At 33.0% G+C, this 16,578-nt stretch overlaps 1 protein-coding gene across 1 annotated transcript in view; it reads right to left on the bottom strand.

Moving 5' to 3' along the window:
* Window positions 1–15,782, bottom strand: part of LOC117923121 (putative uncharacterized protein DDB_G0271606) — a 46,236-nt gene extending 30,454 nt beyond the window's left edge. The window contains exons 1-3 of the mRNA XM_034841363.1: window positions 15,657–15,782; window positions 14,974–15,074; window positions 9,166–9,207 (exon numbers count right to left, since the gene is read on the bottom strand). Coding sequence (XP_034697254.1) covers window positions 9,166–9,207; window positions 14,974–15,074; window positions 15,657–15,675 — 162 coding nt within the window. The 5' untranslated portion in view covers window positions 15,676–15,782. The remainder of the gene's footprint in view (window positions 1–9,165; window positions 9,208–14,973; window positions 15,075–15,656) is intronic.
* Between the last annotated feature and the right edge of the window lie 796 nt (window positions 15,783–16,578).

Genomic DNA, 16,578 nt, shown 5'->3' with positions numbered 1-16,578 from the left:
CATCTTACATACCACTAAACCTGGAAGCAACAAAAATCATTTAGTAATTAGAGGCCAGAAGCAAGTAAAATATTGTGTGTCAACAATCCCCGTCATATTAATAAAAATATTGTATATTAACAAAAGCTGTAACTCGAGCTAATTTTATTTCCAAGAAAAATCCTAATAATTGCAACATGCATAATCTAGAATCTTTAGGGAGGATTGTAGTCTGGTGGAGAATTGGTGCAGTAATTGTTGGATTATACAGCCTAAATAGGTTGGGATTTGATTGGAATTTGCTTTTTTGGTCCTATATAGTTCGCTTGATTTACTTATTTATTTCCTGTACTTAGGGACTGATTAAGTAATTGATTTATTTCCTATAATTAGTAACTGATTTAGTGGAGTAATTGTAGGCCTAGAATAGAGTAATTTCCTCTTCCTTTTGTAAAACATTGTAAATAAGCTGTAAAAATATCTCGTGAATATACAAGTATTATTCAGAAATCATTATTTGCTCTCATGATTTCAGAGTCTTGTGCTTAGTAGCTCTTTTTCTCTTCCATATACCAGCTCCAATTTTCAGCATTAGTTCCATTTTTTTTTTTCTAGCCTCAATTGCTAAAATTGTTGGTGTATCCTTTCGGCCTTCATCGGTGGGGTTGGTTCAAAGCCCATTTTTCAGCATCCTTCTTGTTCTGTTGTGTGTTCCCATATTATAGTAATCTCATCCTATCTCCAATCAACCCAAGATGACAGAAAAACTGATGCTCATCCGTTATTACCCGAACAACCACAAACACTCAAAATCATGTCTCAATCCCAAGAGAATCCAAAGTATTCCAACCACATTTCAACTAAACTAAGGCAATTACCTAGAGTGGTCACAGTTCGTAAAAATATACTTGAAAGGAAAAAGGAAATTGAGTCTTTTGCTCAAGCTAGAGATGAGTAAGAAGACCCGAAATTCAATGCTTGGAATGAGGAGGATTCTCAGACAAGCAACAATGTATCATGAGTTTATTGAAAAGGAGAGAGCTTTTTATCTCCTGAGTGGATTGCAAAATGATTTTGATCAGAAACTCAAAAATTCTTTTGTACGTACCTTGTGGAGTTGGGCTAGGGTGTATATTGGAGAGGAATCCTCTTCGCTCTTAGGATTTTTGGAGTGGCTAGCGGCCACTTAAGGGTGGGTAAAGGTGCTTGTTTTTTGTGTTCTTGTTTTAGGCTGATTTGTATACTCCCTGTATGCTTTGTGGCCTTTTCCCTTTAATATATTTGTGTTTATTTATCAAAAAAAAAAGGGCCAAATTCTTGGTAAAAAGACTCTTCCTTCCTTGAGGAAAGCTTTCAGAATTGTTGAGAGGGAAAGACTAGATCCGAACCCCATGGACGGCTTAGCATTAGCCACTACTCAACAGAAAAACATGGTTGTCACCGTTGCTGGCTAGAACATCGGTACTACAGTTATCATCTCAGCCACAAACCTGGGAAGGAATGAAGGCAGAAGGTTGAGTGACAAGGACTCTCAATGGTGTACTTGCTTCTTAAAGCCAATACATACCAGAGAGTTGTGTTCGCAACTCCATGGAAAGCCTCCAAATTGTTTCTGAAAGAGATAATATAGGTCAAAGAGGAAACTAAGAGCATAAACCTCAAGCTAATCTTACCAATACTAATGAAAAACCCACAAACCATAATGTCAACCAAAAGAGAGAATTGAATAGAGAAGATACTGAAAATTTGAAGCAATTCCTGTCACGACTTGAGAAGCTAGGAAGGCACATGTTTTACTCAAAACAGTTAAGTACTTTGTTGCCGTAAACGTCTTAAAAGAATAGTTTTCAAACCCATGGGTCATTGATTCAAAAGCTTCAAACCATATAACCAATTTTCTTCGAGCTACTTTCTAACCTACAGCTCATGCTCAAGAAATCATAAAATTAAAATAGCTGATGGAAAAGTTGTCACCATAATTGGTCAAGGAAATCTCTCTTTCATCCTAAAAAATGTTTTGCATGTTCCAAAGCTTTCTGTTAGCCTGTTATGCATTTCTAAAATTACCAAAAAATTGAATTACTCTATGAATTTCTCACCTTCTTAGTGTGTTTTTCAGAAACTTCATACGAGGAAGATGATTGGGCACACTGGAGAGAAGGATAGATTGTACCTACTTGAAGCTAAAAATGGAGCAAGAGAGAAGGATAGATTGTACCTTCTTGAAGCTAAAAGTGGAACAAAATACTCAAGTCTTGTCTCCTATTTATCAAAAAGTTCTAGAAACTTCGTACAGGGAAGATGATTTAGGCATATGCTAGAGAGAAGGATAGATTGTACCTCCTTGAAGCTGAAAGTGGAACAAAATACTCAAGTCTTGTCTCCTATTTATCCAAAATTTCCATGTCAAATAAAACCAAAGTTAGGTTATTCCATCTTTGTCTTGGCCACCCACCATTTAGGTTATTAAAGAAAATGTTTACTAGTATGTTTGAAAAATCATACACTCAGAATTTCCATAGTAACATCTTTAAATTTGCTATTCACCATCAAGTGTCTTTACTTTTGAGTAATAAAAAAAGTTCTATTCCTTTCAGTTTAATTCATACTGATATTTGGGGACCTACAAAAGTTTGAAGTACTTTTAGGACAAAGTGGTTTGTGCCTTTTATTGATGATTGTACTATAGTTACCTGACAAAAGTCAGATGTTGGAACTCTATTTCCTATTTTCCATAAAATGGCGAACACCCAATTTAACTCAAAAATCCAAACTTTAAGATTTGATAATGAGAGGGAATACTTTAACCAGTATCTTTCACCATACTTACAAAAAAGATGACATTTTTCACCAATTTTCTTATCCTTACAAAATGAGATGGCTAAGAGGGAAAAAGAAAAAGAAAAAAGACATTTGCTTGAAATTACTAAAGCCTTGAATTTTCAAATGAAGGTTCCCAAAACTTACTAGGTGGAAGTTATCCTCAACATTGCCCATCATATTAATAGATCCCCCTCTTGAGTTATTGACTTCCAATCACCCATGAGTTAACTTTGTAAGTTATACCCCTAATTCGATGGATGCAATCATATACCCCCTAAAATTGTTGGTTGTGTAGATTTTATTCATACTAATGCTCACCAAGGAACAAAACTTCATCCTAGAGCCTAAAGCCCTTAAGAGTGTATTTGTTGGCTATTCTTTGTCAAAAAAAAAAAAAAAAAGAGATAAAAGAGATATAAGTTTGATCATTTGGCTTACAAGAAAATTTTCATGTCTATGGATGTTACCTTTTATGAAAGTCAATCATTTTTTCCTCAACCATACCTTCAAAATTCATTTGTAGAAGAAAATAATTTTTTTCCAAGTTTGTATATCCCATACACTAAATTGCTTCTAACCTTGACCCTAAGCTAGTACCTATTTTTGTCCCAAGCTCTCCACGCATTCCCCAAGTCATCCTTATGACTTACCTGAGCTCACCGACTCTAAACTCGTGGTTCCTCATTCCATTATTCCCAATTCTATTGTCCAAAGAAGAGAGGAGAAAAGATATGCTACATCACTCAAGGTTTACTCTGAGAGAATACAATCTACTCCTAAACCTCTAAGTGCTACTCCAATTATCAATTTAGAAGAAAGTATTGAAACTCAACTTGAGTCTAGTTCCAATGTTTTAGATGATCTTCTATTATCTTATTGTTGTTAGAAAAGGTAGGAGACATTGTAATCAACACCCTCTGACCAACTTTGTTTCATTTAATAACCTTTTAGCATCTCACAAAGCATTTGTTACCAAACTTAACTTCATTTACATACTGTTCAAGAGGCAAATTAAGGGATGAGAACCAAGGCAATGCAAAAGGAGATGAGCGCCTTGGAAAAATAAATACATGAGAGATTATGTATTGTCTTATTAGAAAGAAACAAGTTAGGTCTAAGTAGGTGTTGAGAGTAAAATATAGGGTAGATAGGACACATGAGAGGTATAAAGCAAGATCAGCAGCTAAAGGATATACTCAAACTTATGAGATAGAATACAAAGAAACATTTTCTCTATGTTGTTATCTCTTCCTACTAACTTTGGTTAGCCATTGTAGCAGTTTGATGTAAAAAATGCATTTGACCATGGGAATTTAGAGGATCAAGTTTATATGAAGACACCACTTGGTCTAGAAGAAAAATTCAAGGGGAATAAGGTTTGTCAATTAAAGAAGACTCTATATAGGCTCATATAGTCCCCCCAAAGCTTGGTTTGGAATGTTTGCTAAGGCAATGAAGAACATGAATTATATTTAGAGCCAGGGGATCATACACTATTTGTTATACACGTCAGGAATGGGAAAAACTACTTTCATTAGGTATGTTGATGATGTTGTTGTGACCAAAGATGATTTAGAAAAAATGCGAGATTATAAGAAAAGTTGGAAAAAGAGTTTGAAATTAAAGACTTAGAAAGGATTAAATAACTTCTAGGTATTAAAGTTGTTCGGTCAAATAAAGGAATTGTGATTTGATGGTAGAAATATATTTTAGATCTCCTTAGAGAAATCAAATTGTTCAGGTGTAGGTGAACAGATACACCAATTAAGGTTGGTCACAGACTTGATGAAGGACCAAAGAGTCCTAAATTTGAGAAAGAGAGAGGCATCAACATTTGGTAGATGAGCATAATTATACTTTTTTATTTTTTTATATTTATCAAGTTTGTAATTGTAAAATTTGTAAAAATGTTAATATTTTGTTTTTAAAAATAGGAAAAAAATCATATTCCAATTTGATTTTTTTTATCAAAATAACAATAAATTTAAAATATTGGAATATGAAAGAAAATGAAATATAAAAAAAAAAAACAAAACAAAAACAATACTTTTATTTAATATTTCAACAAATTACATGAAAAAAAAAAAAAAGTAAGAATTGTAATACTATAGTTTGAGTACATCCCAATGAGGTTGGCGCCCACCAAACTATCATATGCATTACTTAACCTTTCAAAATAAGTCACATTTAATAGATTTAGAAGAAACGGACAACATATAATTTTTCAATTTTTATATTCACTATTATTGTCTTTTATTCAATCTTCATTATTCTTTTTTCATCTTCATTCTTCATCTTCATCAATCTCTTGAACATCTTTGTCTTTATTGATATCCAAATTCTCAAGTTCAACTTCAAAGTTTGAAACCCCATGCATCCATCTTCTCGATCCTTCAAACACGTCAAGGCTTCAAGCAACTCTAGTGCGAGTTTCATCCTCCCGTCTCCAATCATATTTGTAGCTATAGAAAAAGCAAATTCCAATGCTACAATTGACACTAGTAGGGTTAGTAGATCACACACCATTTTAGATAGCATAAAAAATGCGGATTCATGAAATTTCAATCATTTCATAATATCAAAATTTTGGATTTCATTAGGGGATAGGTATGAAGAGTAATCAGTATCTAAATATTTTGAAAGATCACACCTACTTGAATGATTAACTTGTCACTTTCCCTTAACTAATTGCATAAAGAATGGATCATTTCCAAATGCACATAGAGTTATAACTGTCAAAGGACAACTTGCTGTCCACACTTCTTCTTTCCTTATTTTAGCCCACACTTGTTGTCCACACTTCTTTCCTTATTTTAGCCCACAATTGCTTCCTTATTTCTCCATTTATTATTCTGTACAATTAGCATACATTATTTGACAGATTATAGTTTACATATATAGGGCTAGAATCATGCGGGAATTTATTTCCTTTTATTTGCTTTCCATGTATAATACAAAACTCAAGGCCAAAGCATTCGGCCATTCACACAATATTTTGACAATAACACTTGAAGAGGCATTACCATATTTAATCTCATAATATTTATATAAGGTGTTTTTTTTTTTTTTTTTTTTTTTTATAGGTAAATATTTAATCTCATAAAATTTATATTTAAAAGCACTTGTAAAATGGCACATTAGACAACACACGAAGTATATAGAGAAAGGCCACAAGACAAGCAAGAGGAGAAAAGAGAGGCAAAAAACCTACCACCCTTAACAAGAAAACCAACCCCCCACCCAAAACCCTCTAACAACTCAAAAAGCAAAACAACCACCTCACAAGACTAGTGTCAAACCCCCATTGTTCCTCCCATTTCTTCTAATAGTGAACGAAAAACTGTTGTAATTAATTGCGCACTCAAGTTTACGTAGTTCCCTCTCAAGACGAATGTCGAGAGATGATTCCTCTTTCCACCTGAGATTTTCACCCCACGCCATTTTTTTGCCTCCAAATTCTTCAAAAGGGAGTTAATCTCCTTCTCAAATCCCGCAACTAGCATCCCCACAAAGTTGCTAAAATGTACAAACTTGTTAGGAAGGTTAACAAGTCTTCCTCCAAGATGCAAGCATGCTCCAAGGCCTCAGAGCGTCCTGACTCCTCAGCCCTAATTGCCAACTCCTTACCCAAAGGATCCTTTTAATCACTTTTCAACATCTCCAACAGTCTACCATCCCGAAGCAACGTCCAAAGCGACCGACTCCCAGAGTCCAAAAGCCCTAAGCTAGGAGAGTTAGGAAACATATTCGCCCCTTCCACAAGGGTTTTATCAATGAGCGCCACGCGAGAACACAATGCTTGCAATGGAGCTTTCCTTTCCACCTCATCTTCAACACGACTCCTGAACTCAATCTCTTAGGTCTCAGCAGAAGAGACACCCCTTCAAGAAGCCATAGCAAACCTATTGATCCCTTAGCCACATCCAGAGAAACAATGCCCCCCCTTAAAACCTTCTCCCTTTCCAAATAAACCTCTTCCTATGTCTAGCCCACTTTTAACGAACCCTCCCCTATGAATCCAGAAGCCTTTTAAGTTACAAAAGCAAAAGGCCCAATAAGGCCTCCAAGGCCTTTTAAATCCTAATCCCCACTTAGCTAACTATTGAACGCACTATTCCCTATCTTATCAACCTCTATAACTGGCCCATTACAACCTTGGGTTTGGAGGGACATGTGGTCAATAGGCTCGCCCCTCCACTAGCGATCCAAAAACAAAGGCCTAGACTCCAACCCACCCATACATCCTGCAACACCAGGCCCCACCAAACACACCCCTCCTTCTCCAATTATAACCCACTATTCCCTATCTTATCGACCTCTATAACGAGCCTATTACGGCCTTGGGTTTGGAGAGACATGTGGTCAATAGGCCCGCCCCTCCACTAGTGATCCAAAAACAAAGGCCTAGACTCCAACCCACCCATACATCCTACAACACTAGCCCTCACCAAACACACCCCTCCAGCTATACTCCACTCACTTCGCTCTTGGTCTTCCCTTATTGCTGCAACTCTTAACCAGCTTAAAGTTGCACCTTCCCTTGTCTAACGATCCCTGCCAAAAGTCTGCACCATGACATCGCTTGCAATACGCATTGGTTGCCTTTCCTTTCCCACTCTCACGCCGACGCGTGAACCACCCTCCACATCTTCCCTTTCCTCTTGACTGCAAGGCCCACTGCACCTACTAGTCAAAGCCACCATTTAAGTATATCTTATCCTCTAGTTCAGATGGTTGGTTCATACAAGTAGCTATGAAATTTAAAATGTTTTGTACACCTTCAACTTTAACCCTTGGATCCATACAAGTAACTAAACAAAAAAGTGGTAGAATAATCTTCCAATATTTCAATAAAATAAAATAAAAAAATCTATTTTTAGACATATTTCACTAAAAATGACACATTTTCTATCTTATTGAAACAAAACACTCATGTTGGAAATACATTTAAGTGTTATATAAGATGTAAGGGTATATACAGTAGAACATTAGTAGTGTCATAAAAAACCGTCAAGAAATTTAAAAAAGCAAAACATTTCTCCCAATCATCCAAAGTTATTTTAATTTCACCTACCTTACTATTGACAAAATATGATAATATGTTATTATACTCTACACAATATTTTAACATTAGGCAAGTAGAATTCCAACAATGACCGACATCACGACAGAATTTCCTTTTCTTCAAACCAACCGATTTACATAAAGCATTAAATTCTTGTGATTTGTTAGATGGATAAATAAATTGTATAGCAATTTGGATAGCCTCTAATGAGGGAGATATTAATTTTAAATCATCTTGTACTATTGAGTTAATTATATGGTAAACACATCTCACATGGAATATCTCACTTAGTGGACCTCCTCAAATTGCTCTTACAAATAAATTTATGACACTTGTATTGTTTGAAGTATTATTAAAGGTAATACTAAAAATTTTGCTTTGTATGTCAAACTCTCTAAAAACACTTGTAATAGAATCATATATGGTAGATTCATCATGAGGATGATATATTATACGCAAACCTAATATTTTCTTATGTAATTTCCAATTTGAATCTATATAATGTGTTGTCACACATGTGAAAGGGTCATTACTTTGATTAGTCCATATTTCTGAAGTCATAAATATAATACAACTATGATTATCAAATTCTTTGATTATTAATAGTTTATTATTTTCATAACTTTTAATTATATCATTACGAGAAGTAATCTTAGGAATACTTTGATAAGTTGGTTGGGCATAGTTGAGCATAAAAGTTATAAATCTAGGCTCTTCTCCAAATGTGAATGGTAGGTTTATACTAGCTACCATTTAAGTTAACCCTTCTCTCAAGCTTTTTTTATTGTATATAAACAGGGACATTGGAGATGTGCTAGATCCTATTTCGGTTTGACTTATTTGGGATTGCCTAGGGTCTAATGCACCATGTTTTTTGGTACATAATTTAGCATGTCTTCTAAGGTGACCTGTGTCACCATTAGCTTTGCACCTATATGTTTTTTTACAATATTTACAGTATGCTAGATTTTCTACCCCTCCTCTTGTATTTAGTCTATTTATTATAGTGAAGTGATTCCATACTATAGATATGTGTCTACTAACCCTAGGTCTTTTGCCTGTAGAATCGGGTTATGGAAGGTTAGAGGAAGGGATACTAGTGAGGGTAGGTTCTACTCATCTTCAAAAGACTCAAATTCATTACATTCATCAATACCAAAGTCGAAGTTTTCAACATCTACGTAATAGGAATCCATTTTTAATTTTAGAGGAAAAAAAATAAGAAATGTAGAAGGAAGAAGACAATTAAATGAAAATATAGAATTAAAAAAGTAAATGAAATAATTACAAATAAATACCTCAACCTTGTGATGATAAACACTTGTAAAGTTAGTAGATATCTTTAGAACAAAAAAAAAAAAAAATTATAAGTAATGAACACTTGTGGAGAGTAGATAACCTGAAACTTTGAATTGAAGAACTTATAAAAAATTTAAACTTAGAGAATTGTAGAAAGAGAGATTAGAGAGAATTGTAAACAATGTAAAGAGAGAGAATAGAGAATTAGAATTAAAATGAGGGGTATTTATAGAAAATCATTAGCAAGTCATTTACTTATTTACCCTTAAAACTAGTAGTTATATAATTGTTAAAAAATGTATTATAGATATTTGACATGAAAAAATACTAATAGTGAGTGATTTACTTATTTATCCTTTAAACTAGTAGTTATATAGTTGTTGGGAGGAGTAATATAAACATTTGATATGAAAAATAAAAATAAAAAGCTATTGATTCACTTTTTATCTCAAAAATTAGTCGTTATATAGTTGTTGAAATGAGTATTATAGACATTTGACATGAGAAAAAAAAGTAAAAAGTTATATTTGAAAAGGCCAAATGGGCCTACACGATGGCACGATAAGTCATCTCCTTAGGCCCAACATAGCCTAAAGGAGCGAGCCATACTAGAATGGCCTGCTACAGTAATTGGGTCATTCCAGGCCACAAGCCAAAATGGATGGCCTAACCCATTGGACACCTCTACTTAAGGAGATGGCCCATCATGCCATCGTGTCTGCCCATCAACTGACATGGCCTATAGTGCCAACCCGTTGTATTGGCATGTCATGCTGGCCCACTTTCCCATTTAAATATTGCTTTTTGCCTTTTTTTTCCCTTTTTGCATGTCAAATGTCTATAATACCCCTCTCAATAGCTATATAACGACTAATTTGAGAGGTAAAAAAGTAAATCAATAGTTATTTTTTATTTTTTCATATCATGTTTATATTACCCCTCTCAACAACTATATAATGGCTAATTTAAAGGATAAATAAGTAAATCAATCATTATTAATATTTTTTCATATCACATATCTATAATACCCCTTTCAACAATCATGTAAGGGTTAATTTTAAAAATAAATAAGTAAATGACTCACCAATGATTTTCTATAAATACCTTCTCATTTTAATTCTTTCTCACACAATTCTCTATTCTCTTTCTTTACATCGTTTACAATTCTCTTTAATCTCCCTTTCTACAATTCTCTAAGTCTAAATTTTCTATAAGTTCTTCAATTCAAGGCTTCAAGTTATCTACTAAATATTCATTACTCATAAGTTCTTTTGTGCTAAAAATATCTACTAAGTCTACAAGTATTCATTATTGTAAGGTTGAGGTATTTATATATAGTTATTTCATTTACTTTTTTAATTTCATTCTTTCATTTAGTTGTTCTTGTCCTTCTACCTTTTTTTTTTCTCTATAATTAAAAATGAATTCTCATTACCTAGATGTTGAAAATCATGTAAGGTATAAGAATATATTATCAAATTATGTAAATAGTAAGGTAGATGAAATTAAAATAACTATGGATGATTGGAATAAAGGTTTGGCTTTTTTAAACTTCTTGAAGGTTTTTTATGATACTACTACCATGTGTTATTTTGTATATATCTCTACATCTTGTATATCACTTAGATATATTTACAACATTAGTGTTTAATTTCAACAATATAGGGAATGTGCCTACTTTAGTGAAATATGTTTACAAATGGAAAAAAAAAATTAAAAATATTGGAATAATATTCTACCTTTTTTATTTGGCTACTTGTATGGATTCAAGGATTAAAGTTAAAGGTATAGAAAACATTTTAAATATCATAGCTACTTGTATGAACTAACCATCCGAACCAGAGGGTAAAGTGTATGAACAATTAAACACCTTATATAAATATTATGAGAATAATATTTATATAACTCCATGTGCATTTGGAAATTATCCATTCTTTATGCAATTAGCTAAGGGAAAGAGACAAGTTGGTCCTTCAAGTAGGTGTAATCTTTCAAAATATTTAGATACCAATTACTTTTCATACTATCCACTAATGAAATCCAAAATTTTGATATTATGAAATGGTGGAAATCTCATGAATCCACCTTTCCTATGCTATCTAAAATGGCATGTAATCTACTAACCCCACCGATGTCTACTATAGCATTAAAATCTACTTTTTCTACAGTTGCAAATATAATTGAAGACAGGAGGACAAGACTCACACCAAAGATGTTTGAAGGATTGGGAAGGACACATAGGGCACCAAACTTTGAAGTTGAACTCAAGAATTTAGATATCAATAAAGACAAAGATGTTCAAGAGAATGATAAGGATGAAGAATGAAGATGAAAAAAGAAGAATGAATATTGAATAAGAAGACAAAAGTGCATATGAAAATTAAATAATCATATGTTGCCTGTTTTTTCTAAATCTATTAAATGTGACTCCTTTTTAAAGGTTGAGTAATGCATATGATTGATAGTTGGATGGATGACAACCTAGTTGGGATGTACTCAAACTATATAGTGATGCAATTCTCACTTTTTTTTTCCCCTTTTTCATGTAATTTGTTGAAATATTGAATAAACGAATTATATTTTTTAAATTTCATTTTTTTTTATATTCCAATATTTAAAATTTATTATTATTTTGATATTTAAAAAAAACAAAAACAAATTCAAATATGATTTTTTTCCTATTTTTAAAAACAAAAATTAACATTTATATAAATTTTAAAATTACAAACTTGATAAATATTAAAAACTAAAAAAGTATAATTATCAAAGATGTTTTAAAGTAACAAAAAGAAATTTCATTTAATAATGAAAAAATATTAAAACAAAATGACTTGAAAAATTAAATTAAAAATTTTAACGAAGTGAATGGCCCATCGGCACAACCCACAAGCACAATTGGTCCGCAAGCTCATGGGTCGTGTTAGGCAACTTATTTGGTTTGCTTGGGTCAGCACGGCACGACATGATTTTTAAGTGGGTCATGTTGGCCCAACACATTAGCCCGTAAAGGCTCCCTAAAAATTGGGTTACGCTAGCCCAACATGGCCCATTTGACACCTCTACCATGACCATCTCCCACTTCCCTCGAGCACTATCCCCCTTCTTCTTCCTCAAATTTTTGAGTAATAACTCACTTCTAAAGAGATTACCACTTAGTCATGAATCTCCAACACCAATTACAAAGAAGAGCCTTGTTCAAAATAGAGAGATTTCTAATAACTAGGCTTGTGCTCTTTTTGCCAAGCAAGTAATAGGCCACTTGACAAAACGGGGTTTTTTTGCAAGCTTTACCCCACCCCAAAAGAAGTCTCTTTAGATTTGCTTCAACCTTTGGGTCACTTTTTTCGAGACAATGAATAGAAACATGCAATAAATTGGAAGACTAGAAAGAGCACTTTTAATTAAAGTGAATCTCCCTCATTTGGACAGATATTGTCTCTTCCCTTAAGCGAACCTCTTTTGAAACCTCTCCTCTCCTAAGTCCCAAATTATTGCCAATTCAAACAAAGCTCCTAGTAGCAAACCTAAGTAAATACAAGGAGATGCCCCACCCTACAACCCAAAAAGATAGCTAACATCTCCATATAGCCATCATCCCCAATCGAAATGAGCTCACTCCTCTAAATTAATTTTCAAATTGGATTTTATTTTATTTTTTCATGAGGTTTTTTGGCCTCAAGCAACATGAATGAGCAAAATAGGTTTTTCGTACTTTTAGTATAACCCCATTGTATAGTGGGGGTTTACTCAGTTCTTTTTTATCAGGTTTGTATTTCTTGAGGAGGATTTATCATCCTTCTCATGTTCAATTTATTCTTAATTAATACATATGATTTTTTCTTATCAAATATCTATATATATATATATTCCAATTGTTCTTGTCTGGTGTCATAGAGAACAAAAGTGTCATCAGCATACAATAAGGGAATCATGTCTTGCCCTTTACCACCACTTCTACCCACCTTAAATCCCAAGATGAAACCCCCTTCCTTTACCCTCAACAAAATCTTATCAAGCACCTCTATGGCCAAAATGAATAAATAAAGGAGATAGGAGGTCTCCTGCCTCAACCCTTGGGAACTCTAGAAGAAATCAATCAAAGTCCCATTGACTAGCATTGAGAATTTTATTGTAAAGCTACACCATCTAATCATATCCCTTCTCAATATCCATTTTACAAATTATACCACTAATGTTACTCTCCATCCTCCAATCAATGCCTCATTTGTGATGAAAGAAGATAGCATCCAAAATTTGTGTGCCCTTCACAAAAGCATCTTGGTAGTTAGACACCACTTTTCCCACTTAGACCTTCACCAACGGCTTATATAACCACCACACTACCACCCCCCACCCACAACCCCAATGGGTCTGAATTCCTTCAAATCCTCTGCTCCACATTTCCTAGGGATCAAGACCAGAAAAGTGGCATTAAGACTTCTTTTGAAGGAGTTATTCTTTTTAAAAAATCCCTAGAAAAAAACCAATCACCTCCAATTTAACAAAATCCCAACTTAACTACCAAAAAGCCATGGAAAGTTGTCATGCCCTAGAGCTTTATCCCAACATAAACTAGACATGGCAAGCCATACTTCCTCCTTAGAGAACGGACACTCCAAGCTTCTAGCATCCATACTCTCCAACATTACGAAAGTCAAACCATAACTGTTGATATCGAGTCTCTAATCCCCTACTTTGGATAAAAAGACTTTGGAAAGCCCTACCCACCCCCTCCTTAATATCAACCTCCTTAGAAAACTCTTCATTTATTCTTACTCTAGCCAAAAGATTCCTTGTGCTACACATAGTGGCCATTTGATGGAAGACCCTAATGTTTCTATCCCCCTCCTTTAGTTAAGTAAGGTTGAGTAAATCGAGAATAATGATGTAAAAGGCATAAAGTGTGGAAATCGAAAATATAGTTAATTTGTAAATGAATTTTAATTGAATATCATATAATAGGAAAAAGGAAATTGGCATGAAAAAATTGAAAAAAAAAATAAAAATTTGTATAAGATGCTTAAGCGCTCTCAAGGGCCCTAACGCTTAAGTGACCTTATATGGCGCTCAAAAGCACGACACTACTTTGACCAAATTAGTCAGTTTCTAAGCTCTCCTGAGTTTCTTAAATCGGTTTTTGGTAAAACAAGGTTTCTAAATTGTGTACAAGTTTAATAGAGTTTATCCTATGTATATATATATGTATGCCTAATATTGCAATTTCACACTTTATGCTCCAAAACTTTACTTCAATTACTTTCTATGCTTAAGGAACCCAGGAAATTTAAACAATTAATGACGTTGAAAATAAGAACACTTATGACCTTTTGACTAGACCAATAAATAAATTTTGGGATGAAATTCACATTGAATTTACATAAGATCCCAACCCCTTCGGTAAATTTTTATAGGAAATGGTTTTCACTCGTCTCCCTCAACTCTTATGGAACTATCTTATCTAAAAACATCATTTGTTGCCTAAATTTTGACACTATAATTCTTATAAAAAAAGATTATGTAGATGCAAAAAAATGAAATAAAATTACTACTTTTCATCAGTTAGTGAAATAGGAATACAAGAAGCAACCAGGAAACTCAAAATCAAAATGAAAACAGAAATCCTTTTTGCTTAGGAACATTTAGATCAAAAGCTAGGGAGTTGTCAAGAGCAAAAAGAATAGTGCATCCTACAATAGTGACAACATCAATTTAAAGCCAACAGCTCAAAGAGAGAATAAATAAATGAGAAGCACAAAATTGAAAAAGGAAAAATCAGAAATGATTTAAAATGTATGCAGATAACATACCGGATATGTTTTTTCAATATTTGAAATAAGTGAAGTCCAGGCATCAAAGCCTAATAAGCCTTTGGCAACAAATTCAGGAAGTTTGAGCACATCAAAGTCGACTGTGGAAAAGACGGGATAATTTTAACAGCAAATTGTTAGTATCCGTTATGAAGAAATTATTTAAGCAATTAAAAGAAATAAGCTCACTTTGAAGTATAGCTTGATAAAGAGAATCACACATTTTAACAGAAAATCATAGATTCAATCTGCAGATTATCTCTTTCTCTAAAAGTTAAAAGAGAACATTGGTTTTCCAGCAAAAATAACCTAAGAGCGTTCCTATTTTTATGCAAACATGGACCATTCTCTAACCCTAGGTCTTTGGGGACTCTTCAAACTCCCGCACAACCAAGCTTGAGCAACACTGTTTAGGCTCATTCACACATAGGGCATCTCAATTCAGCCAATACAATATTGAAAGTCACAGTACCGACCGAGTCGGACTCGCAAAGTCTGCATGACATATGAGAATGAAAGGTATTGGATGTGTTGTTTTTTTCTTCTTTTTTTTTCTTGGAAAAAAATCAGATAACCTTTTCTCTGCCATTGAAATTGGTTTTTGAAATCGATGATTCCAGAATTTGGAAAATAAGATGAAAACATTGAGCAAAGGGATTGAAATCAGAGAGATTTAAGTTTACCCGAACAATCGTCTTCCATGGAAATCAGAAGTTCGGCATCGCACAGAAATCCCTAATTGTAAGAGAGAAGAATAGGAGAGAGATTTCCGTGTAGGGTTTAAGGAAAGCAGTGATTTCTCAGTTAGCTCCTGCGTTTTGGATTTTGTCTTGTCCTAGTTTTGTTAACCTTGTTTATATATAAAATTAAATAAAAAATTATTTTTTATTTTTTAACACATAAAATAAAATATATGTTTTAATAAAAATAAATTATAAAAAATATAATATTTATTTATTTATAAATCATGTTTACTTTTAATATAATTGAAATTTAAAAAAATTAAATGAGGTTATTATAAGAACCTTCTCTTTTTTTTTCTTGGATAAGGATCACATATCTAAGCCTACTTATTATATTTCTAAGCCTAGAACAAGAAGGGCGATGATAACACAATTCAAAAAAATGACATAACACGAATATTAACAAGTTATAGGTTAAGTGTGATCATTTTGTATCATCATCTTGTCAACTTATATAACTTGTTTAATAAATAAATCGTGTTCAAATTTGACTACTCAATCTGTCTAACCCATTAACTTATCACATCACGTTAAGATAACTAATTTATGATCCAACCTATTTATGCTCTATTTAATTCATATAAATTTATTATTTTTTATATATTTAAAAGTTACAAATTTAAAAATATTTTTAAATTATAAATATCATATAATTCAAAAATTATACAATTAATTAAAATAATTATGAAATAGGTAAGACTAATTTATTTTTAAAAAAAAAAAAGGATAAGGGTGAATTGGAAGTTAAAACTTTTTAAAAAATCTATTCATATACAATAACAATTGAACCAAATATATAAATAGACAATGTAAAAGAGATGAAAACTTTTTTTATAGTGGTTTGACAAACTCACTTACGTCT

Source organism: Vitis riparia, chromosome 10 (assembly GCF_004353265.1).
Source record: "Vitis riparia cultivar Riparia Gloire de Montpellier isolate 1030 chromosome 10, EGFV_Vit.rip_1.0, whole genome shotgun sequence".
NCBI lineage: Eukaryota > Viridiplantae > Streptophyta > Magnoliopsida > Vitales > Vitaceae > Vitis > Vitis riparia.
Note: the sequence above shows the minus strand (reverse complement) of the source record. Positions and strands in the feature narration are given on the sequence as shown.